The following is a 23,147-nucleotide window of genomic DNA, read 5'->3' as shown; positions in this document are numbered from 1 at the left end:
AACATTGAAGAGAAGCATCTACTTAGCTGACTCGTCTACTACTCTTACTAGCTATTGCCTTGATTGTTTCATCAGGCAAGTAATTTCTTTGAGAGACTAACCTTTATACTACTCTTTTCATCACATATGTTTATATATATATATATATATATATATATATGTAGAGAGAGAGAGAGAGTTTAAAAAAATAGACAAATAGTAGTTACCAATGTTTGTTGCTGCAAGGAGTCACATATGCATGAATCTATCAAGTCCCCAGCATATAAATGCAGCTCACATCAATTGCAACAATACCTGCTCAGATATTGAATGCAGTAGATATGAAACATAAAAATGGCTGATTAGACTCAGCGTTGAGCTATCTTTGTAAGTATGGGAAATGGGAACAATCAAGAAAACAGAGTGATGTAGATAATTTCCATAATAACAACTGGTCGTAATCTCTCTCAATAGAATAGACACGATTAACGTTACATGATCCATATTAAAAGTATAAAATATAAAAGTTATCGATTCAACAAAAGTTCAAAGTATGGAGTTCAGTTGGGCCCACATCTCATTTGAAAATATAAAATCTATATATTGCAAAACTTGTATTTTTATTTTATTGCTATGAAAACAATGTGCTGCCACTAGTTAGCCCTAAAACAAATGTGAAGTCTCTGGCTTGCCAATTCGGGTTTTGGTCGAACATGTGAGAGTGCATTCCTCGTGGGTCTTATCCAGCTTTTAATATTATCCTTTTCAATTGAAATTTATATATATATATATATATATATATATAATTGATTATTGTAATAAAATAATAGATATATTAATTAAGGAATCTGATTAAAAAAAAGAAGTCTTAGAAAGATTGGAGGCCAACAACTACAACAACTTTACGAGGTATGCTCCTCCTTACAGAGTAACTTCATAAGTCAGATAGCGACCATAAATGATTGACAAGTCGATCAGTAGATTTATTAATTTCTCTGTACAACATATGAGAGTTGTTTATAAGTATGATATTATTATTATTATTATTTTTGTATGTGTGTGTGTGTGTGTAAGATGACAATGTCTTCTTTAAATTTTGTTTTAGAGTTCAAGGTGACTTTGTGGACTTCATTAAGAATGTTGATAAGATCCAGAAAAATAAATTTGTTTGATAAATGTCACACTTGAAAGATTAAAAAGAGAATGCAAAAGAGCAAATAAATTTCTTAACGTGCTTCTCACGCCGCGCATTTAATTTCTCTTATTTTTGCCTCCTCTATCTTTCTGTCTCCAACCAAACGACTATCGACTCCCCAACCATAAATAACTTCCTCTACTGCAATGGTTGCCAACGCCCCTCCTTCTCCTCCTCCTCCTCCTCTTCTCGCTTCTCTCTTCCATTCTTCTCCTCCTCCTCTTTAAAGAGGAAGGCTTGCTTCACTCGTGGGTCGTCAAGACGGAGCAATGGGTCTCTTCTCGTTGATTACTGGGTGGCCAGGGGAGAGTGGCTTCGGCTCTTCTTCCACGGCAGAGCAAGTCACGGCAGGCATTGATGCGAGCAACCTCACTGTCATCATAACGGGTTAGTAGTCGGTAGTTCCCTCATTGTTGTGTAGTTTTCTCACTTGGGTACTTCTTATTTATTGAATCTTTTGAGTTCTTGGTGGATGTTGCTGATCTCTTCTATTGGTTGTATCTTGAGGTTCTGTTCATTTACCTCTCCTTGTTCTTTTTTTCTCCCCCGTAGGTTGTCTAGAACTCTTAGGTTATTTTGACCTAATTTGATGATTTTTCTTCCCATTTTTTATCCTTCACTTGGATTATCTATTTATCTGGTTGGTAGGCGGTCTAATGTAGAATTTAAATTGAGTGGCCCACCTCTTTTCTACTGTCACACTTTGATAGACTTTCTTCTTTATGTAGTAATGAAGGTCTTCACCAAGTTGTACATTCATTATTTTCCTTAGGGGTGAGGGAACTCATTTGTACTTCCAAGACTTCTCCAACTAGCAGGATTTCTTTAAACTTATTACACAGTGAAGGGACCATTTTGTTTGTTAAATTGGTTGAGCCAATTACGGCTCATTGATTGGCTACTTATGGAGATTGGAGAGTGGTTGGTGAAGTTGACTAAATGAGATTGTGTGGTTACGTAATCTCATAATTTTATCAATAGAAGAGAAGTGCTTGCTTAAATTTGCCTGCCAAGGAAGTTGATGTCGCAACTAGTTCTTACTTAAACATGGATCCTTTTTCTTTTCTCCTTTACAATCAAGAGTTAGACCGATTAATTTCATTTTTATTTGCAATAACAGTGGACTAGATTTAACTGGTGGTTCATTATACTGAACAACTAAGAGATGCTCCAAGGCTGTTGTTCTAGGTCCTTTTTTATCTTCTTACATTCTTTTTACAACATTAACTTATTAATATAATGTGGTATAGGAGGAGCAAGTGGAATTGGGGCAGAAACTGCAAGAGTATTTGCCCTTCGAGGAGCACATGTTATCATTGCTGCAAGAAATATGGAATCTGCAAATGATGCAAAGCAGTTTATTCTAAAACATAATCCAACAGCTCGCTTGGATGTTCTGAAGCTTGACCTCAGCTCACTTAAGTCTGTTCGAGCATTTGTGGAGAAATTCATATCGATGAATCTTCCTCTTAATATTTTAATGTACTCTCTCTGATCCTTGACATAATTTGCTTCCATTATTATCGATAAGTCTCACTTATAATTGCATAACTTGATGTCTGGTGGTATGTTACTTCCAAATAGTATATCTTAGTTTCTTATGAGATCCATCCTCAACTTTTGAGTAATATAAATGATACTTCTTTGTTCTCTCTAGAAACAACGCAGGTGTTATGTTCTGCCCATATCAACTTTCTGAGGATGGAATAGAGATGCAATTTGCCACCAATCATCTCGGTACGCTATGGTTTATCATAGTCCTTATCTCACATGAGTTTAGAAATGATTCAGTAGAACATGTAGTTACTAATTCACTTGTTCGATCAATTTTATTCAATCAGGTCATTTTCTGTTGACGGAACTTCTTCTTGAGAAAATGATTAATACCGCAAGAGATACAGGAATTGAGGGTCGCATTGTAAATTTATCATCTATTGCACATGTCCATACTTATGAATCAGGGATTCGGTTTGATAAACTCAACGATGAGAAAGGGTAAGCAGTCTCTCTTATAGACAGTTGGGAGGCTATATTGTGTAATAAATTTCATAGATGGGATGGTTACTTCTCAAGCGAATTCAATTTTCTTTATTTTTCTTTATTAGATACTCAGATAAGAAGGCATATGGCCAATCCAAGCTGGCAAACATCCTACATTCAAATGAGCTCTCTAGACGTTTAAAGGTACCGGTTCTTCTTGTTCCACTGGCATATCTCTGCTCCTTTTTGCACTAAAGATTTTTAGAGTGGAGACAATTTGCTGGATGTGCATGTAGTGCTCCTTTGGATATGTCTTCACCTGGTGTTTATTATGATGTTTGTAAATGCTAGAGAGATAGAAATGTCCAATTGCATGAAGAAAGACTTATGTATACAGATAATTCAACCCAATTAAAATCAGAACATTTCTCCTAAAAATTTTGGGCCCAAGGATAGGTCAATTATGGCCCCGTAATTACATAGCAACCCTTGTAACCTATTTAATGCACAGTCTCTGTCCATAAAGATGATGCAGATGAATTTCTACATTTTGTGAGGCAGGGAATGGGAGCGAACATCACTGTCAATTCTGTTCATCCAGGACTGATTATGACAAATCTGATGAGACACTCTTTCCTTCTTATGAGTATGACTTGGGTTTCAATTTATTTCTACAAACTTCTTCAAATGAGTGACCTACTCAATCTTGAAATATTTTTTATGCTCTTGCAGGGATGCTAAAGTTATTCACTTACATCTTCTGGAAGAATGTACCACAGGTTTGTCATCGCTTTCGGAACATGTTTCACTACAACTTGCATATGTGATTTGGCCGACAAATTATAAAGAGTTGAAATATATTCTAAACTTCCTAGAAGCTTATTATCTTTTCGCCCTACTGTCTACACTTCATAGTAGACTATACTGAGTTTTTACAACCAGTAGTAGGACAGCACATAAGGAAAAGAGAGGAGAAAAAAATATTGATAGAGATATCATCATTCTACAGTATCTGTCAGTTACCTAATCTACCAATTACTATCACTATATATGCCAGAAACTCTTCAAGTTACTATCTGGCATTCACATTTAAATTAAGTTTTGAGGTGGACTTGCAATTAGTATGTTGACATGTAAAAGGTGCATCTTTTCAGGGAGCAGCAACCACATGTTATGTAGCACTGCATCCCAGTTTGAAGAGTGTGACAGGAAAGTACTTCCTTGATTGCAATGAGGAGAAGCCAAGCCTAATGGCCAGAGAAGAAACCTTGGCGACAAAACTTTGGGACTTCAGTGAGAAGCTTGTTAAATCAGCACAATAAAATTTCAAACTACAAGCTCCATAGTAGGTTAATGCTCATATGGGAATCATGCATTGTAGTAATTATTCACTTTGCTACGTAATAATTTGCTATTTCCTCCACAAGACTCAATGTTTGCTTTGTTGATTGTTAAAGCACTCCAGTGCTCTTTTTACAAATCATATTATATCTTTTACAGTAATTTAATTATATTGAAAATACTTTCTATGTACTTACTTGAAATGTTTACAGGGATCTATTTGCAAATACTTAAATATAAGGGTGTGAAAGGCAAAAGATTCATATATATATATATATATATATCGTTTCCACCTTATAAATACCACTCGCCTTTATCTCATCTATACCTCCCAAATTATATACCAAAACTTCGAGGGCTTTTAGTGTTCAGCTTGCGAAGTGAGCTTTTAAATCAAAGCAAGCAGCAAGGAGGAAGCACCACCCCCTCGCAAACTTCCCAAGAGAGTGCTTCAAATTAACATCGAACACTTGCCAGATTCAACATTCCGTTCCCATGCACAAGCAAGGATATAGGTGCTACTTAGCGAGTTCATTACACAGAAATCATGTGTAATGAACTCTCGTAATGTTAAATAACCAGTTAACCTAAAAGTATACGCTGTTAATATAATGAATTTCAATAATATACATTATATCTTTAATATATATGCACTCTCACAAGTAACTCCTAATACCACATGATAATGAAAGTGAAGAGATATATAGATAATAAATAATAAGATGTGCAATTCATTCAACCATGAAAAATTGCTCCTTGCGGCAGTCTTGTGCATGATATATGGGTAAAGAGACTATATAATAAGCTGCTCGATCGTAGATTAATTCTACTGTTGCCTTAGAAGATCTCGTCATCATGGCGACTATCATGATAGTCGATATATATCTCTCATGTAACGTGCTTATTGAGAAGCAAATGAGGAGACTGTCGATATATAGCTAGCTCGCATGCATGTTGCTCGGTTGGCGATGCTCAGATGAAAGAAGTCCTCGCGGACGTGGACTACTTCACTGGTGTCCTTCTCTCCTCGTAGAGACGGTCGCATTCTATTACGGGCTCCCACTTTCACATATAAACACCAGTCCATAGCCTAAAAGGCGGCGTTCATCTCCTACACAGGGCCTAGGGTTTCAATAGATCGAGAGTAGGAAACGATGAGAGAGGAAGAGAGATTACTTTGATAATCTCCTAGTCGATCTTGTATTCAATACAGGCATAAGCAAAAACCCGATAAGAAGAAGCCCGTAAGTGCAAGTTGGGTCGGGAGAAGTATGCGGAAACGACAAGGGTCAAAGAGGAAAAATAATTATATTATGAGTTCCCACTTGGAGATAAGTACAACTCGGAAGCCCAAAGGCGGCGTTCTTCTCCTACCCAGGTCTAGGGTTTCGATCTATCGAGAGCACAAGATGATGAGCGAGGAAGAGAGACAGGAACTGGGTGGGTTGGGCATGTACTTCCATGATCTCTTACTCGATCTCGTATTCGATACAGGCACCAGGGTAGACCCAGAAAGGGAATTCTCTTTGCAATGGCTCCTGGACGAGGCTCAAACGTTGGGTCCGGTCCCTTTGCTAGATCGGATCACGGCGCTGCTCACTCACCACGAGCTGAAACGCATAGATCTCCAACTCGTCGTCAGAATTCTCAAGACCCTGCAGCAAACGCTGAGCAATTCCCACACCCAAGCTTTTCTTAAAGCCGTGCAGCCTCTTCTTCTTCTAACGAAGAAGGAGGAGGATCGGGAGGAGGGGGAGGGGGAATCGCCTTATGTCATCGCCGCCAGGGAGATGGTTTACGCACTCACTACATCGGCCGGCTTGGACGCCATCGTCGCGGTGGTCGCCCCACAGGCAGACGACGCTTCGGAACACGTGAGAGACGCCGCGGCGAGGACGTTCGGCGTGGTGGCTTCCGCGTTAGGGATTCCTGAGGTCCTCCCGACTCTGCAAGGTTTCTTAACATGTACGGTTGCCCCTCGAGTTCGCTGCACCGGCCTTAGGATGGTGGAGCAGATCGCCATCACGACGGGATGCGCCGTCGGGCCGCACATTACGACCCTCGTAGATATCATCGAAGCCGGCCCTACGACTATCGAAACAAAGACGCATATGCTGGCGGCACTTGCAGCCCTCGCTGAAGCGGCCGTGCCGCCCTACGGCTTGGCCGCCTTTGAGGGTTGGTGTTTAAATTTTAATCTTTTGCAGGCAATGAACTACTACAGCGGCGAGGAGTACATGCTCTACTTGCAGCTGCATTGCTCCATCGTTTCTCTCCTATCTCCCGTTGAAAACAAAAGGTGGTATGTTTATATGGTCGTCAATAATTTTGGCGAGGCCTTAATGATGGCCGAACGCCGCTGCGTATCGACTGGCCTCAAGGGCCTCAAGCGAGCTCTTCCTCTCATGAAGGTTCTACTCCGAACGGATCCGCTCGGTCGACTGCAGGTTGAAGATCATTTACAAAAGCTTGTGTGGAGGATGTGGGGATGGAGAGGGGCGATCGATCGGCGAGACTACAAGCTGCTCCTGGATGCTTCGGTTGCGTTAGTAGACGCGGTGGGAATGACATTTATCCGCCGAAGCATTCAGATGTATTTTTTTAAAAGGAGCCCAGAGTATAGGAGAATGGTTTGTCAGATAATTGAAAAGGCTGTTGATAGGTCGTGTTGCTCCAGTGATGCTGCTGATCAATTCGGGGAAGTTCTTCAGGACGTCGAGTACCTGTTCTTATCTGATTTTTAGTGTAGCTCTTTTCTTCTATTCCCATAGTTGTTGGTATTAGTATGTAATTGTGTTTCTTATCTCAATTGTGTTTTATCTTGTGTCGTTTGCTTTGTTGTTTGTTTATCGTTTAGGAAGTTGCAGTTTGTGAAACAAAATCGGACTTTGTCTATCGAGAAGACTCCGCTAGCTATTTGCCTTTGTTATATTTACATAGTTGTTCATATTAGTATGTACTTTGCTTTTGATCAATATAATAGTTGTGTTTCATATGTCAATTGTGTACACTTTGCCTTGTTTATTTTACCGCTTATCATTTAAAAGGTTGTAGTGTGAAACAAAATAGCTAATCTAACTTCCAATTCCGAAGCTAAGTATATTTATCGAAAAGTCTCCACTCTTTTCTTTTATTTTCATAATTGTTAGTATTAGTATGTTCTTTACATTCAATATAATAATTGTGTTTCTCATGTTAATTGTGTATTATTATGTGTCGTTTGCTTTGCCATTTATTACTTAGAAAGTTACCATTGTGGAAAAAAAATAGTTAACCTAAACTTCTCACTTCGGAAGTAAAGTGCCATGTAGATTGTGTCTATCGAAAAAAAATACTCCGCTCCTTTATTTTTATTTTTATTTTCATAGTCGTTGACATTAGTATGTACTTTGCTTTCGATCAATATAATAATTGTGTTTCTTATGTCAATTGTGTAAATTTTTTTTGTCGTTTGCTTTGTCGTTTATCATTTAGAAGGTTGCAGTTGCGAAACAAAATAGCTAATCAAACTTTCCAATCTAGAAGTTAAGTGCCACGCGGACTCAAAAAGTCTACTCTTTCCTTCTATTCTACAGTTGTTGGTATTAGTATGTGCTTTGCACTTAATCAATATAATAGTTGTGTTTCTTATGTCAATTGAGTATCATTCTCTATTGTTTGCTTTCTCATTTATCATTTAGAAAGTTGCAGTTGTGAAACAAAATGGCTAACCTAACTTCCTAATTGAGAAATTAAGCGCCACGCGGACTGTGTCTATCGAAAAGATAGCCCATGATATTTTTACATTGCAATATGCTCTTAATCCTCAATTATGCTCTATAACCGTGAGTTGTGATTACAAATCTAAAAGGCAATAATCTTTTTTTTTTGTTTTGTGGTAGGTTCATCAGATTACCTCTGAGAAGCAGAAAGCTTCTTCCTGACATGTCAGTTTATCTTCTGTCTTTCCTTCTGTGCTGACTCTTAATTCACCTTAACTGCTCTATGTTTCTGGAAAAAGGATGTGCAGTTCAACTAATGCACTTATTGCCTAATGTATTTGGATAATATCTCATGTCCACAACTACCTAATTTCTACATTAATTCCTCAAGAACTTGTATTCCATAAAAACCAACTTAGTTATATAATCACAGTTAAACATATCTACAAAACGTTTGAGGCCCAAGTGATTCAAGAGATGCATGCGTACTGGATGGACATCTTTGCAATCAAATTGACTCAGGATTGAGCTCTTCCGATGAGTTGTCCCTTTTGTAGCAACTCATTGTCCAGGCTGTGATAGCTAAAGCTCAGGAATGGCTTTAGCTTAAGACTTGAAGTGATTATGACCTGCACTAACTTAGCTAACAGCTAACATTCCCCGGCCTTTATGTTGAATGGATTTATTCCTGGTTCCTTTGCTTTGCATTAAGATCTTTCAGGCCACTTCCTAATCCACTGCAAATGCCAACCTCTACTTTTAAGAAAAGAAATGTTCTTCAAAGCTTTCAACGCATGGTAATGGTGGGCCAACGATTTGCTGGTGTTTCGCTCATGGGCTTTGCTAAATTAATTTCATGTGCATATTTGTACGGAGAAGAAGCATCTAATGATCCATCTCCACTTGCATTTGTGTTCTTATTTATCAACTTTGATGCCATTTCATACATGATCAATGTTTATTATACACCTACTGAGAATTATCATCTGACGTTTTTTTTTTAGATTTAAACAGCCATATAGCTTAATACACCGAAAGAGAAGGAAGAGAGTCACACAAAAGATTGAGTGAGGGTTTGGAGGACCAAAATGTGTTAAAAAGTAAATGAATGGTCTAAAATATAAAAATAGGCCTATGTTTTTGAGTCTAGAATCTAGATACAATTAATCCTAGTATTAAGAGGAGACTATTTTATTTATTTATTTTTAATCTTTTACTTGCCAAATCAAACGTGGCGCTTGATGATTGGATCGACTTTACAGTAGGCCCCACAAAATGACTAGCCGTCAAAGAATATATAATAGGAACCACCGCACCCTCCCTCCCAAATCACCCACCACCACCGATCGAAGAGGGCACCGCCTGATTTCGATTTCGATCTCAAATCGCGGTCGCTCTCTTTGAGCCTTTGATCTCGGAGCGTCGACCAGCCTTAGATTTTCCCCGCCGATCTCGTCGCTTTACTCCTCGACTTCTACTCCACTTTGCAAGAATGGTAACTTTTCTATTTATTGTTTGCTAGGGTTTGTGTTTGTGATCCCTGCACTGCTTTCTTCAAATTTAGATGATCGATCTGTTGTAGACTGCTTTGATCCGCTGATTCTATTAAATCCGTGCGCTTTAAATATGAGAAATTGCCTTGATTGATGTCTCTTCTGGGGGCCATTATGGAGAGATCCGATCCGATTATTATTTCGGTTGTTTGAAGAATTTGTGCAATCCTAAGAAGATAATTCTGACACTGGAGATAGATTCATTTAAGGAGATATTTTTGTAGTTTAGTTCGGTAGTTTTTTTTTTCTATAAAATGAATTAACCGACAAATTTGTCTTCTTTAGTTCGTAATAATTTGCTGCTGCGTTTATAGGTATAGAATTGTGGATATCATTCTTATACTTTTCAATCTATCTTTATGTTTGTATCCTTTTATGTGTTTATTATTTGAGTTATTTGTAAAACTTTGGTCCTTTTGAAATCATACTGATCGAGGTCCGGTCTGGGCTTCTCTTAGATGTCAGAATTATCTCATAGGGATGCTGTCGGAACTTCTTCTTTTGTACTCTTTTTTTTGCATCACAGGCCAATGCAGCTTCTGGGATGGCTGTAAACGATGAATGCAAATTGAAATTTTTGGAATTGAAGGCAAAGAGGACTTACCGCTTTATAGTCTACAAGATTGACGAAAAGCTGAAGCAGGTTGTTGTGGAGAAGCTCGGTGAGCCAACTTTGGGTTACGAGGATTTTTCTGCAAGCCTCCCCGCCAATGAATGCAGATATGCAATATATGACTTTGATTTTGTGACTGAAGAGAACTGCCAGAAGAGCAAGATCTTCTTCATTGCATGGTATTCCTCTTCCCCTTCTGAGTTTATCCTCAAAACCTCTGAAATAACTCGCAGATTACAGACAATTTTCTCTCCTTTTCTTGCCCTATGGCGACATCCAGGTCACCTGACACCTCAAGAGTCAGAAGTAAGATGCTTTATGCAAGCTCAAAGGATAGGTTCAAGAGAGAGTTGGATGGTATCCAGGTGGAGTTGCAAGCGACTGATCCTACTGAGATGGGCCTCGATGTTATTAGAGGCCGTGCCAACTGAGTACTCTTAATTGCTTGTGCGTTGGAGGTATTCTCCCTGCATTTTGGTTGCTTTTATGTATGTTGATAGTCCATGTGATGTTGGATTTAGTTGATGTAGTATGTGTCTGTCGTCCAGGTTATTAAGTCATTTACTCCTTTATGATGATTTGTTATTTTCTGGAACTTATGTGCAACCAGTATGTACTTGTAGCCTGTTACAAACTAATGAATGTAATAGCTTCTGGATCTAGCCAAGAGTCTTCTTTGATGGCATTGAAATGAATGCTCGGTTATGTTATCTTCATTCACCTGCAAACATGACTTTCTTTGTTGTGTTCACAAACTCATGTAATTATACTTGCGCAAGATACCAGGGACATAAATTTGGACCTTTTTTTTTATTGTTTTCCTCTGCTGCATGGTCTTCTTCTGCTTCCAAACCTTTTTCTTTTCTTCCCTCTTGGTTTTGTAGTAATAAGGCACAATTATTGTATCAGCCAAAAAGGCTGGGAGTAATAGGCCATTAGTGGACTCAGTTTGTTTTAGAAAATACAAGTAGAATCAGTTTGCGAGTCTTTGTTGCCCGGACTTGCTTCCAGTTCCTCTATTTCTCTGCTCTATAGACTTGCTTTTGCTTGCAGTCTTAGATTATCCCGTTACTTGATAATCTCAGATGTTAGTTTATTAATTATATATAAATTACTATATAAAATGGGGATAATGTGCTTTCCAGTGCAATTAATTTTGCACGTCCATCTAGCCTGCTGCTTCTTGACCGAGGTACTGTCGACTATTGTAATGGTTAGGATAATTTTCATAAATAGATGTCGAAAGGTCTTATTAGAGTGGCTCATTCAGGGGAGGATTTGAATCTTTAAAATTAACTCTACATTTTGTATTTTGATGCTTCGCAGAGTTAGCTTTTCTTTTCTTTGCCCCCCCCTGGAAGAAACAGTGTTGGTTGTCATATCAAGTTTGCACGACTATTGCCATGGTTAGGATAATTGTCTCTCTTTCTCTCCCACCTAGTCACAGGTCACCTTCTCCTGTAAACTAATTCTCGAAGGTACATCGAACTTTCTCTGCAAAGTATAGCAGAGTAGGAGTTATGATGATCTTCTGAAACCATATGGTTACAGACGGTTGTATCTTATTTTATTGTGAATTATCAGATGTATAAGTAAATAGTATCACATATTATAAAACACTAATTTTGCATCTTTAAATAATGAAATAAAATGTTTGTAAAAATTGTACGTTGCAATGTATGATTGAAAAAAGTTAAACCGGAAAGGAAGTGAAAAACAATTCTCTTTAAATACTGTATAGCTGATCTGACAGTTTAAACCTCTAAAATTACTAGACAAGCGTATAGTTCCTGCAACGTGATAGCCACAAAGTGACTGTTGCAATCCATATAAGCTAATCTCAAAAGGTAAAAGGTAATTGACAGTTCCATTTATCTCAATCAGCAACTCAGATGTCCCATTATCCAGTTTCTTTCACCAATGATTCAATATTCAATAATCTCCCAATATATTGCAATAATTGAGTGTGTATTGATTCCTGCATAATTACCCACACCAACCAATTGTTTTGTTTGTCCTGAAGCCAGCTTCTGATGATTCCGGCTCAGGTGGTGGTGGTGGTTTTGACTCTCTTGCTTTAGCGGGATCGACAAAGATAACCCAACCATCCAGAAACTTTGCGTTCATCCCGTGCCGCGCCTTTTCAGCTTCTTCGATAGTCGCATATCTTACGAAACCAAATCCCTTGGATCTCCCAGAGGCTCTATCAGTTATAACTTTCGCTGCACCAAACAAGTATATAACATTACTTTAAAGCAAAAATGTTCATCGCTAAAGAAGTTCATAGCTGAGAAAAGTTCATGTACCTTCAAGAAGTTGGCCATAAGAAGCAAACGCATCTTTTAGCTTTTCATCTGTTGTTAACCTTGAAAGTCCTGCATTACATGGAATGAGTGATTAAACTTGAATAATTTCTTCTTTCTAATCAGAGTTCCAACTTCCAGGAAGCCTTAAAAGGAACCACAATTCTCATGCTGTTAATGCTGTCCTGGCGATATAGATATATATATGTAGATTACCAACTTTGCTTTCATAATTCAGAGTAAAATACCAAATCACATCAGTCAGATGAAGCTGAAGCAACTATATAGCATCAACCAATAAAAGGACTAAAAGGGAACTGCTATGCATCCTTCGACCAAAACTAATCATATTATAGATAAGGGAGCAAAGAGAGTAAAAACAATTCTCATGCTATTTGCAGTTTCAAGCACTAGAAAGTAAAAAAAAAAAATCAATTTGTATGTAAAATTTGAGTGTACTTTATGTTACATGGTGTCCCCCCAAAATACTCTCTCCCATTTAAGTACATACTCGTTACACGATAATTTTTTAGAAACCTATAACCCTTCAAGTTTTGTCTGAATGGCACTAGTTAATGTCAGAAATTAAGGCCTACCTCTTTTGATATTAAGGAATCAGAGAACCTTTAAAAGTTTCTGATCCTTAAAATTGCACATCGGTGGTATGAGCGATAGTAAAAGTTAGAGGATTAAAAAGCATGTAAAGAGGTGTTGATACCCAATTCAGTGCAATGCGTCAATTTTGCAAGCCAATAATGTGACAAGAGCTAGTGTCCTTCCTTACGTAAATCCCACAAACTACAGCAGCTGCAAAGCTATCAGTTCTTAAACTTTTTACTGGATCATGTAAGAAATTAGAAAGTATACATCTTCCCCCGGCTATTACAAGGAACTATGCCCATCGATTGAATATCAAGGTACATTTTTATCAATCATTTAGTTAACGTGGAAATTTATTGTAGAAACACTAAGTATTTGAAAATAGCGAAGGAATTGAATACGTCGTAACAAACACACGAAGCAAAGGAAATAACTTGGTAAGATAACTGGGAATAAGGAGATCCTAAATCTGACCACTGACGAAGAGCTTCGGCGTGGTTAGGGGAGGAAGGTTCTTGATGCTGCTATCGTCGTCCGAGAGGAAGGATGAGCTCTGGCGCCTGGGAGAGAAGGGCCATATCCATTGCGTCGCCGAGGAGGAAGACGCCCTAAGAAGGCGGCGGAGCGGAAGGGAGGAATTGAGCGCCATTGACGACTGGAGCAGGAGAATGGGAAGAATCTAAAGCCCTAGAACCAGCTTACACGAGTATAAAAGGAGGGCGTAGCCGCGTCGGCGAGGCGACTGATTTGGGAATAAACGGGTCGGATCCAGGCTCGTCTCCACGCGAATTAGAGTTTTGGTAGGGGTATTTCAGGCAATACGAGGTTTAAAAAGGTTGCGGTTGGGATCTAAAGTATGAAGCGTGTCATGTGGAATAGGAAGGCTTGGGAGCTCTCGCTGGTTACTGCTGCCTCGGCGTCGGCGAGGAGGATGTTTGCTCGGCAGGCTTGTAGTAGATTGTTTGTGGGAGGTAAGAAGTATCAAACTATGACCTCCTCAGTTCTCTATATACGATATCAGTCTTGTACTTCTTCCAGTGATCTCGGTACTCCACGATCTGTAATATTCCCGGGTTTCTTTTGGAAAATGTCACAAATCTCTCAAGATTTTTCGTATTGTTACCTCAGTAGTGCGAGGAGGAATGGGTCGGATTGAAATTTTTGGTGTCTTGAGGGAGGTGTAGGTTTGTTGGTCATGTCAGTCGTCTTTCTTGCCCGCAATCTGTTTGATTGGTGTACTCTTTTAAGATTGCCCGCTGCTTTGCTTTTCTGCAGGCCTTTCTTATGACACAAATGAAGCTGCTCTGAAGGATGCCTTCTCCCAGCATGGTGAAATCATACAAGGTAGGTTCCCGCTTTACCTTGTAAGTATGATCCTGTCATGACTACTGATGTCTGTTTATATGAATCATGTGACAGTCAGAGTAATATGTGATCCGACTACTGGCAAGTCCAAAGGATATGGCTTCGTCCAATTTTTCATGGAAAGTGAGGCTACAGCTGCACTGCAAAGGATGGATGGTCAGGTGAAAAAGATATCTATCTGAACGTCACCACATGTTTCATCACCTTGTTACACATTTGAGTTCAGGCTTCTTCCTATTTGTTTCAGCCTCTCGATGGAAGGAATATTCGCATACAATATGCCCACAAAGGATGAAAAGTAGTTTTCACGCAGATAAACGATTTTGAGAGAAATGAACTACTGCTTTTCAACGTCGCCCAGTGAGGTGTTTTTCTCGTTATATATATATATATTTTTTCCGTGATTTAATTAGCCAAGCACAAGGTTGATGTGATTAATTCCGGTATAGGGTTGACATCATCTATACCACTGTACTAGGTTTCGATTATGGACAATAAGATTTAATGAATTCAACAAACCTTCTATCCATTATATTTGTTAAATACAGCAAATATCAGATGCAGAACAAAAATTAAAAAGCTTAAGGCAAAAAATACTTGGAAATTATCATGTGTACAGGAAGCGATCATACTTGTTGATTTGCGGAAACATCATCAACAAATTCAGCTTGTGAATTAACAAAAGCATCAACAGACCATCATGATTACTTGTTTAGTAAAAGCATCAATAGATGAACATGGAATCTATTCCATCGGTCTAAATTAACTATGAACAGAGTTCATACCTACCTCACGCACTCAATAACCGCATGCATCATAAAAGAGAATAAAAATAAACACCAAAATACCCTCTGATGGCATCCTGCCAGACCGCATGATAACGAATTAATGAACTCGGGTGCACGAACCACATAATAGGTGAAATCCCATGAATTTTAAAAGCAAAAACCAATAGGAAGAAATGCAAGCGAGTGGGTAATTTCCAACTTCTATAGCTTGTATATAGAGAACAAAAATAGAAAAGAAAAGAAACCTGTCTTTACTATTAGTACACATCACGGATAACAACAAAAGAATTACTCAATAAAGGTCAAAGAAATATTTGAGATCAGAAAGATAAATTAGATTCTAACAAACATTTTCAAGAGATCTAATAATAAAATATAGTACTTGAGCAATATTTGGTTCACCAGTTGCTATGCAATCATTTAATGCTCAAATAGCTGACTCTTGTCTACAAAACGTTATGCCCCATCACTATTGAGTTCACTAAGCCAGATGGTTAGCTAGAGAATTGATGTCCAGCTCTTCGATGCAACACTTACAAGGTGCATGATAAAATATTTATGAACAAAAATAGGCTGATATAGCATACGCTGCTAATAAATATTAGAGGCCAGATGGGCTGATATATAGTATAAGAAATTGCTCACCATTCCCGCCCTGAAATCTATAGGGATTAAAAAAGAAATTGGCAGCATAAAAATTATATGACAACTTACAAAAAGTAGCAGATTGAAGATTTGGCCCGAAACAGACCGATCAAATACAGATCGTTTTTCAAATAACAAATTCCGATCTTGAAACCGGTACTTCATATATACAAAATCTACTCTACGACAGTTCACAAGTTGTATGCATTTTTCAAAAAGAACAGCAAGAATAGTGGGATTTGCAATGTCCAGCTAGACCAAATGGATACAAATCTACAAGTCTGTGATACCAGGAGAAAAATTACATACGAGATTAGAAATTAAAACCAGGCAAAGAACGAACTTTATCAGATCCTTTACAAAAAATATTTATTCCTCAGAACATCTTATGATGCGTTTGACCCACCGTTTACCTACTCAATAACTCCATGCAGCATCACCTCCAAAAGTCTATAAGCAATGCAAAACAGGGATACAAAGCACAACACCTTGATGGGTGCATATAAAAGAGAATATGCAAAATCACCAAGAGTAAAGACCATCAAAGGTTTGATGTACATATAATTTCACATTAACTTGGGGCCTGGCATACCCAAACATTTGACTCAATTCACAAATATCCTTTTTCTTCACCAATTATCTGTTGAATTGCATAACATCACATGTAATACGAGATAATGAAATGTCTCTAAAAACAAAAGCTACAACTTAAAAATGTTTGGAATCAATTCAAGATGCCAGTTCTTTTACTGTGGTTTCAACTTTCAATTCATAAATATATACACAAAAAGAGTTATTAGAAAAATCAAAGAGAATGTATGCCAGACACATACTCTTCCATTTGTGACCTTCATTGCCTTCTGCTCCAGAGCATAACCTGATATCTTTTACTAACCAAGCGTACAAGTAACAAGCAATACAAAGCGATCAGGCTTATATGTTAATTTAACAAGCGAGGACCAAAATTCTAAAACAACAAGCAACGAAAGTATTAAGGTTGCATGCAACTCAACTAGAAGGAGGAATGTACTGAACAATAAGAAAAGAAATTGAAGAATCTAAGGAAAAGCAATTCAACACTAAGAAACACAGTTCCATTGTGTTCACGTCACACTAACGCCTACCAGAAATCCTCGACCGTGATACAAAATGATAGCCCTAAAAACCAATGTCAACTCCTCAAATCACTGTCTTTATTGGGATCAGAAACTACCGCAAATGTAACCATTTAACATACCAAGCCAACCAGAATAAATTTCCAGCCAAAATAAAAGCAATTTTGAAGCTTGCCAATGGAGTAGAGAAACACAAACGAGAGACAGATGGAGAAAATATTCATCACCTTCGAAACCCTAGGCCGCTTGACCAAAGAGGAGGAACAACAAACTTCCGGAGACGATGATAAGTAAAACATGTGGAATGATTCAAAGCGTAGAACGAAATCATATATCGTCAATTATATCCAACAAAAGCTTCAAGACATGCAACTATAATACTAAGATCCATCGCCTTTTCCAATTTATACAAATTCAAGAACAAAGAAAACCATCAGAACGAGAAGAACGGCACGAAACCCTATGTAAACCCTAGCAGATCGGAAAACCTAAGAGCTAGTAAACTTGGTCACCGCCTTGGTGCCCTCAGAGACGGCGTGCTTCGCGAGCTCGCCAGGAAGAACGAGTCGGACCGAGGTCTGGATCTCGCGGGAAGTTATGGTCGGCTTCTTATTATACCTCGCGAGACGAGAAGCCTCTTGGGCCAACTTCTCGAAGATGTCGTTGATGAAGGAGTTCATGATTCCCATGGCCTTGCTCGAGATACCGATGTCGGGGTGGACTTGCTTCAAGACCTTAAAGATGTAGATCTTATAGGTCTCACTCCCCTTCTTGGCCTTCTTCTTCTTCTTCTTGTCGCTAGCGGCGGCACCCTCTTTGGTCGGGAGGCGCTTCCCCGCCTTGGGTTTCTTCTCTGCGGGGGCTTTCTCGGCAACCGTCGTCTTCTTCTCCTTCTCCTCTGTGGGCTTCTCGGCGGCAGGCTTCTTCTCCGCTGGCTTCTTCTCGGCCTTGGGCGCCATGGAATTCGAGATCAAGGGAGGATGGGGTTAGAAGAGAGGAGGAACGAGAACTAAAAAAAGACGGAATCGCGACTTGTTTATTGGAAGGTAGGGATGGATGGAAGCGGTCATATAGGGGGAAGGGAGGACGAGGATTGGTGGATTGTGTTTGGCTCAGATCGGTGAGGTGGTGTCTTGTCAACTGTTGGATTAAAGGCGGTGATTATTACTTTGGACGGAAATGATGAGTTTCTTATGCGTGTAGTACTTTTCACCGTTGGGTTTTCTCAAATTGGTCGCTATAAACCATGGCTCAGCGACACCCAATTATTTAAAAGTGTATGAGTTTGATTGAATACCATGGTGATGGCCTCATGGGCACACGGCAACTTCTCTTTCGAATATCTAGTATTATAAAAAATTTCTAGGAGGTGAGGTAATGTTTGATAGAATAGACTAGTTAGGAATGCGTTGAGAAATAAAATAGTCAGCAGTGCCTAATATAATCTATGACTGGATAAGTAGATAAATGAACCTTCATGTTCAAATCCATCATATTACATATATAAAGAACATCCCTGTAGAAACTGTTGATTAAAAAATGTTTTCATGGCTTTTGAAGTAAAAAAAGTCACTCGTTTGATTTCTTACAAGGTATTAAACCTCACTCAACTCATAATAGTAACAAAAGCTAGCGGTAATAGTATATACGATGTTAAGGTAATTGGCGCATCTGCCGTGTATAAGCGCAGCTTCTCGTCGTAGCATCACGAAGGTACTTCAACAACAACAGAACCCAAAATCCTTGGAATAATCCTACCTCCTCAGGTTCTCCACTATGTAAGTAGCATAAAGATCCCTACAATGATCAAAACAAGAAAGGTTAACTACATGAAAAAGTAATCAATATATGCATACACAAGCATAAAGATCCCTAATCTATCTACAGGAAGCAACACTTCCCAGTGCTGACCACATTTTGCCCATGACTCTTGTTCAGGAATATATCAGGTTTCTATGCTCGGTACTACATATGCATAAATTTTGCAAGTTAAACTCGATGACGGGAAACTCAGTTAAGCAAGTTACTTACATGGAGTGATTTATTGCTTCAAAAGCAGCAGTTGCAGGCAAGAAGTCATTCACTGCAACTTCCTTGTTTTCATTTTTCTTATCTGATTTGGGATGTAAAGGAAACTTGTGAACACAGTAACAGTAAATACTTTACAGATAACAAAAGGCATTTACTAGCATAATTATGGACTATGTACTCTTAGCACCAGTTTAAGCTGTGCCAGACTATTTTGAAGCAAAGGGAACTAACTAAAAACTTTGTAAGCTTAGAGAGTTATAGGCAGGAAGAAGTTCCAAATCATGAGACTTCATAGACATTATTACTAACAATTCACACCGGATTTTAAGTTTTTAACCATACGTAAAGCTGATAAAGAGCACAGTATAAACCCAACATAAAAAGCTGAAAAATGAGGATACAGTCTTCAAAGAAGCGTCTGATTTCTGCCAAGCGATGAGGTGGAAGCTCCTTGATGTCATTGTAATGTTTGTATTCAGGATCATCCGCACAAACAGCAATAATCTTGTCATCTGCCTCTCCCTGTAACCAACAAAATAAATGGCATATGCAACTTCTCCCAGCGCATGACAGAATATAAATGACATATTGAAATAACTAATACCAACTTCATGAAGAACCTAGTAAATTAACATAGTACAGTGATAAAAATGTAGACCTGGTCAATCATAGGCATCAGACCTATGGCTTTTGCTCGAAGGAAACATCCTGGGAGAACTGGTTCCTGTTGAATCAACATCAGTTAGAACAGTTTTAGAGGCTCCAAATTGATATAGAAACCGAAAAAGAAATATTGATGAGGAAACGAGTGGGATGCCAAGTAGAAAAGATTATTGATATCTTTTTCTATCACCAAATTATCGTAAGCTCCCATTCTACAAATTTTCCCAAACATTACTCATACTACAAAGCACACGTACATTATATTCATGCTGTAGCCTGTAAAATTAAAATGTAAAATGCATATACCTGCATGATGACCAACACGTCGAGAGGATCGTTATCTTCACATAGAGTACGTGGGATGAATCCATAATTGTGGGGATACACAACGGATGAGTAGAGGACACGGTCTACCTGAATATAGAAAAGAAGCATGGCATTAGGATAAATGGTAAAAATGAAGAGCTGTAGCAACAGTACAAAGATTCCAGATACCTTTATCAACCCAGTTTTCTTGTCTAGCTCATATTTCACTTTACTACCCTTTCCTATTTCCACCACCTGTAGAATCATCCAATCTCTCAGCAGGTATATTCAACCATCTAGATATCCAATTATGCAAGTTTTTTTGGTATTGTAAAAAAGGACAGATGCAACTAAAGAGCCAAAATGTTGGAGTTAATTATAAAAATTAAAGAACAAATAATGGCAGCTAGATCTAGGGTTTATATTAAAAGCACATTGCAGTCCATTAAAATAGTTATTATGATGGTGAATCACACAAGTCACTAACTTATATTATCATTTTACATCAGGATCATATTTTTCACTTTTAAATAGAGTAGAGTATGCTTACACAGTTAAATATAGTGGGAGCACCAGGACCTGCAAAAAAAAGTAGAAATTTAGATGACTCAAATGAGAACAATATATGTGCAATGAATGATATAAACTCCGAAGGAATTTGAATGAAAGATCAAGTACCTATCTCAAGATCATGCCAAGGGTGTGCTGCAACAGACCTCCTGGACATGGATGAAAGTATTCGTTCATTGAGAGGAGGATGTGCTGGATGTGAGTCTGAAGACTTGTTTGATACTTCCAGAGGTGGAGCCATAGAGTCAAGCTGTCAAACATATTAAACGTCCAAAGTCATTAACTCATGGACAGATCATACAAAAACAATCTCTGCCACATTGATAGCGTTACACCAACATAAGTGAAATAGGTAAGCCTTGTCTATAGATACAAAACTCAGGGAGAAAAAGGAATACATCTATAACTAGGAGAATCAGAGTTATAACCGAGGCATTAGAAATGTGGAGCAGATGACGAGATAAAAAAGCAATGAACAATGGAATTAAAAGTTAAGAAGTTAAATAAGAACAAAGAAACAACAGACCGGTGCACAATCCTGATATCGAGTACCTAGCAGTCGGTTACATTTAAGAGGGGCGTATAATGTCTCAGCGATGGTCCAATATTAACAAAATGCTGAGCATGTAAAACCAAAAAATGCCAAGCCACACGTGCGCCAGAAAAATCAACGTGCATGTTCCCTCCCAATACAAGAACTAATATCTGTTTTTTGTAGAGTCTGTATCCCAAGTTGTCCTTTATACACTAAGAAAGACCCTTCCTCAACTGCTTCTAGTGACCCATGCAAATTTCCTTAGGGCCTTCACTCTTCAATTGCAACTGAACAATGTAAACCATACCATATAGAAACATTGGACCTAAATTTTATCTCAATTGGTTAGTAAATATAATTATAACCTCTCCATCATGTCATAAGTCAATGCAATTGAGTCCTAAACAATTTTACATCTTGTGCTGCTTTATAAATATCCCTAAACTATCCTTGAAGATGACATCACTTATCATAATGTAGGACTTCTGCACTTATCATGCATCTGACAAGTTTGTTAAGAAAACAAAACCTCTAGCAATGGAGTAATACAACTTGTCAATATCAACTGATTGAGTCAAAGGATCTATAGTATTTCCATTTTCAACTTATATTTTGTAAATTTCCACGCCTTTGTTTGAATAAAATGAATGAGAATAGAGCTGGCTAAATTAGTATTGACTCTATCTATAACCTATGGCTACATGAGCTTGTGCAGACATCTTCATAGATAACCCATATTTGATGAATGGCCAGTTAAACTGCGAATTATTTGAACAATAACCGAGAAGTCCAAGCATTAATCCAAAACACATAGATCCAAACATCAAGCGGTTATTTATATCAAGCACAGCAACCTTGTTGAAAGAAATATCTACGATATTCATACATCAAGCTTTAAGAAAATCAGTGTAGATCTTGAAACGGTAAAGCAAATCTAAATATTAGCGCAAGTTCCACACTTCCAGTAGATCCCTGGAAATGAGGTGGATCCCCTAAATAAAAGAGCAACAATACAAAAGCTTCAACAGAAGTTCTATAGATTTATATTACTAGATCCAACCGCAGACTGACATTAATTTGCTTCAAGCTTCTACCACAGATTACTACGGAACGTAAGATCAGATCAAAAATAACGTCGTAATATAGCTAAAATCAACTAAAATACATCCTAAAAATCAGATAAAAAGAAACAAATTAAACATCTAAAAAAATGCTCTACATCCCCAAAACCAACGCAAAATACATTGAATCGCAGCTCAAAAGCAGATCTACAACTTAATAAACGCACCTCAAAGGATTCACAACCTTCCTCAGATTCCGAAGCCAGTGAGAGCGAGAAACCCTACACCGAAGAGTTATAAGAATAGAGAGAAGAAGGAGAGTCCGATTCCCGCTTCTCTCCCCCAACCTCCTATTTAAAGTAAAAAAGAGAGAAGTGCCGTCGGCATCCGAGGAGGAGGATGGCATCGGACCCGAAACGATTCCACGGTATCGGAAACGGAACATTCGCGATTCCAGCTGTGTGACTCGTGGCATGCCCCCATTGCTCACTGAACTGGGGTCCCCGTAGAAACTGAATGCGCTTTTTTACCGTCGGATTGGATCTCAATCGTTGGTTGCAGATCTGGCGGTGGAGGTGCGTCTGTTTACGCATATGATGTGGGAATCGGTAAAGGATGAGGGATGGCGTGGAAGCCACGCCTTCGCATAAAAAGCTGGAGTGCGTTATTATTCTCCGCAGAGAAAGGGGGGAAGTCCTCGGCGCGCAGTGGCCACTGGCCAGCCAAGCCAGCACGTGACCTATTTGTGTGGTACTCCTGCGGAGCTGGTTAAAGACTTACTGGATCCAGATCCGACAAGATAA

At 38.5% G+C, this 23,147-nt stretch overlaps 6 protein-coding genes across 8 annotated transcripts; 3 read left to right on the top strand and 3 right to left on the bottom strand.

The window, feature by feature from the left end:
• The first annotated feature begins 1,269 nt into the window (after positions 1 to 1,269).
• LOC140765282 (short-chain dehydrogenase TIC 32 B, chloroplastic) lies at positions 1,270 to 4,684 on the top strand. The gene is made up of 8 exons (XM_073104276.1): positions 1,270 to 1,561; positions 2,425 to 2,656; positions 2,832 to 2,911; positions 3,016 to 3,169; positions 3,280 to 3,358; positions 3,716 to 3,800; positions 3,887 to 3,933; positions 4,309 to 4,684. Exons 1-8 carry the CDS (start codon positions 1,444 to 1,446, stop codon positions 4,474 to 4,476), a joined length of 963 nt encoding a protein of 320 aa, XP_072960377.1. The 5' UTR covers positions 1,270 to 1,443; the 3' UTR covers positions 4,477 to 4,684.
• A 4,841-nt stretch (positions 4,685 to 9,525) lies between these two features.
• Positions 9,526 to 12,529, top strand: LOC140764889 (actin-depolymerizing factor 7). Of its 3 annotated transcripts, none has more exons than XM_073103713.1 (4): positions 9,526 to 9,691; positions 10,276 to 10,541; positions 10,643 to 10,820; positions 12,390 to 12,529. In XM_073103713.1, the coding sequence occupies exons 1-3, from the start codon at positions 9,689 to 9,691 to the stop codon at positions 10,791 to 10,793; spliced, it is 420 nt and encodes a 139-aa protein (XP_072959814.1). In that variant the 5' UTR covers positions 9,526 to 9,688; the 3' UTR covers positions 10,794 to 10,820; positions 12,390 to 12,529. The 3 variants fall into 3 exon arrangements, with proteins under 3 accessions (XP_072959814.1, XP_072959815.1, XP_072959813.1); XM_073103714.1 differs by having other exon boundaries at positions 12,386 to 12,508; XM_073103712.1 differs by lacking the exon at positions 12,390 to 12,529 and having other exon boundaries at positions 10,643 to 11,024.
• On the bottom strand, positions 12,110 to 13,918 carry LOC140764886 (organelle RRM domain-containing protein 2, mitochondrial-like). The gene is made up of 3 exons (XM_073103710.1): positions 13,740 to 13,918; positions 12,669 to 12,737; positions 12,110 to 12,584 (listed from the first exon to the last, which is right to left on the bottom strand). Exons 1-3 carry the CDS (start codon positions 13,912 to 13,914, stop codon positions 12,349 to 12,351), a joined length of 480 nt encoding a protein of 159 aa, XP_072959811.1. The 5' UTR covers positions 13,915 to 13,918; the 3' UTR covers positions 12,110 to 12,348.
• LOC140764890 (glycine-rich RNA-binding protein 2, mitochondrial) lies at positions 13,918 to 15,489 on the top strand. The gene is made up of 5 exons (XM_073103716.1): positions 13,918 to 14,065; positions 14,145 to 14,236; positions 14,541 to 14,609; positions 14,685 to 14,791; positions 14,878 to 15,489. Exons 2-5 carry the CDS (start codon positions 14,197 to 14,199, stop codon positions 14,923 to 14,925), a joined length of 264 nt encoding a protein of 87 aa, XP_072959817.1. The 5' UTR covers positions 13,918 to 14,065; positions 14,145 to 14,196; the 3' UTR covers positions 14,926 to 15,489.
• Positions 15,490 to 17,483: 1,994 nt separating this feature from the next.
• On the bottom strand, positions 17,484 to 18,225 carry LOC140764887 (probable histone H2B.1). Its single transcript, XM_073103711.1, has one exon. It carries the CDS (start codon positions 18,135 to 18,137, stop codon positions 17,667 to 17,669), a length of 471 nt encoding a protein of 156 aa, XP_072959812.1. The 5' UTR covers positions 18,138 to 18,225; the 3' UTR covers positions 17,484 to 17,666.
• A 385-nt stretch (positions 18,226 to 18,610) lies between these two features.
• On the bottom strand, positions 18,611 to 22,731 carry LOC140764885 (soluble inorganic pyrophosphatase 4). Its single transcript, XM_073103709.1, has 9 exons — positions 22,572 to 22,731; positions 20,857 to 20,998; positions 20,729 to 20,757; positions 20,368 to 20,433; positions 20,179 to 20,286; positions 19,868 to 19,933; positions 19,611 to 19,731; positions 19,210 to 19,291; positions 18,611 to 18,975 (listed from the first exon to the last, which is right to left on the bottom strand). Exons 2-9 carry the CDS (start codon positions 20,987 to 20,989, stop codon positions 18,933 to 18,935), a joined length of 648 nt encoding a protein of 215 aa, XP_072959810.1. The 5' UTR covers positions 20,990 to 20,998; positions 22,572 to 22,731; the 3' UTR covers positions 18,611 to 18,932.
• Between the last annotated feature and the right edge of the window lie 416 nt (positions 22,732 to 23,147).

This window comes from Typha angustifolia, chromosome 8 (assembly GCF_048772165.1).
Source record: "Typha angustifolia cultivar Huaian chromosome 8, ASM4877216v1, whole genome shotgun sequence".
Classification (NCBI taxonomy): domain Eukaryota; kingdom Viridiplantae; phylum Streptophyta; class Magnoliopsida; order Poales; family Typhaceae; genus Typha; species Typha angustifolia.
This window is presented reverse-complemented; position numbering and strand designations above follow the sequence as displayed.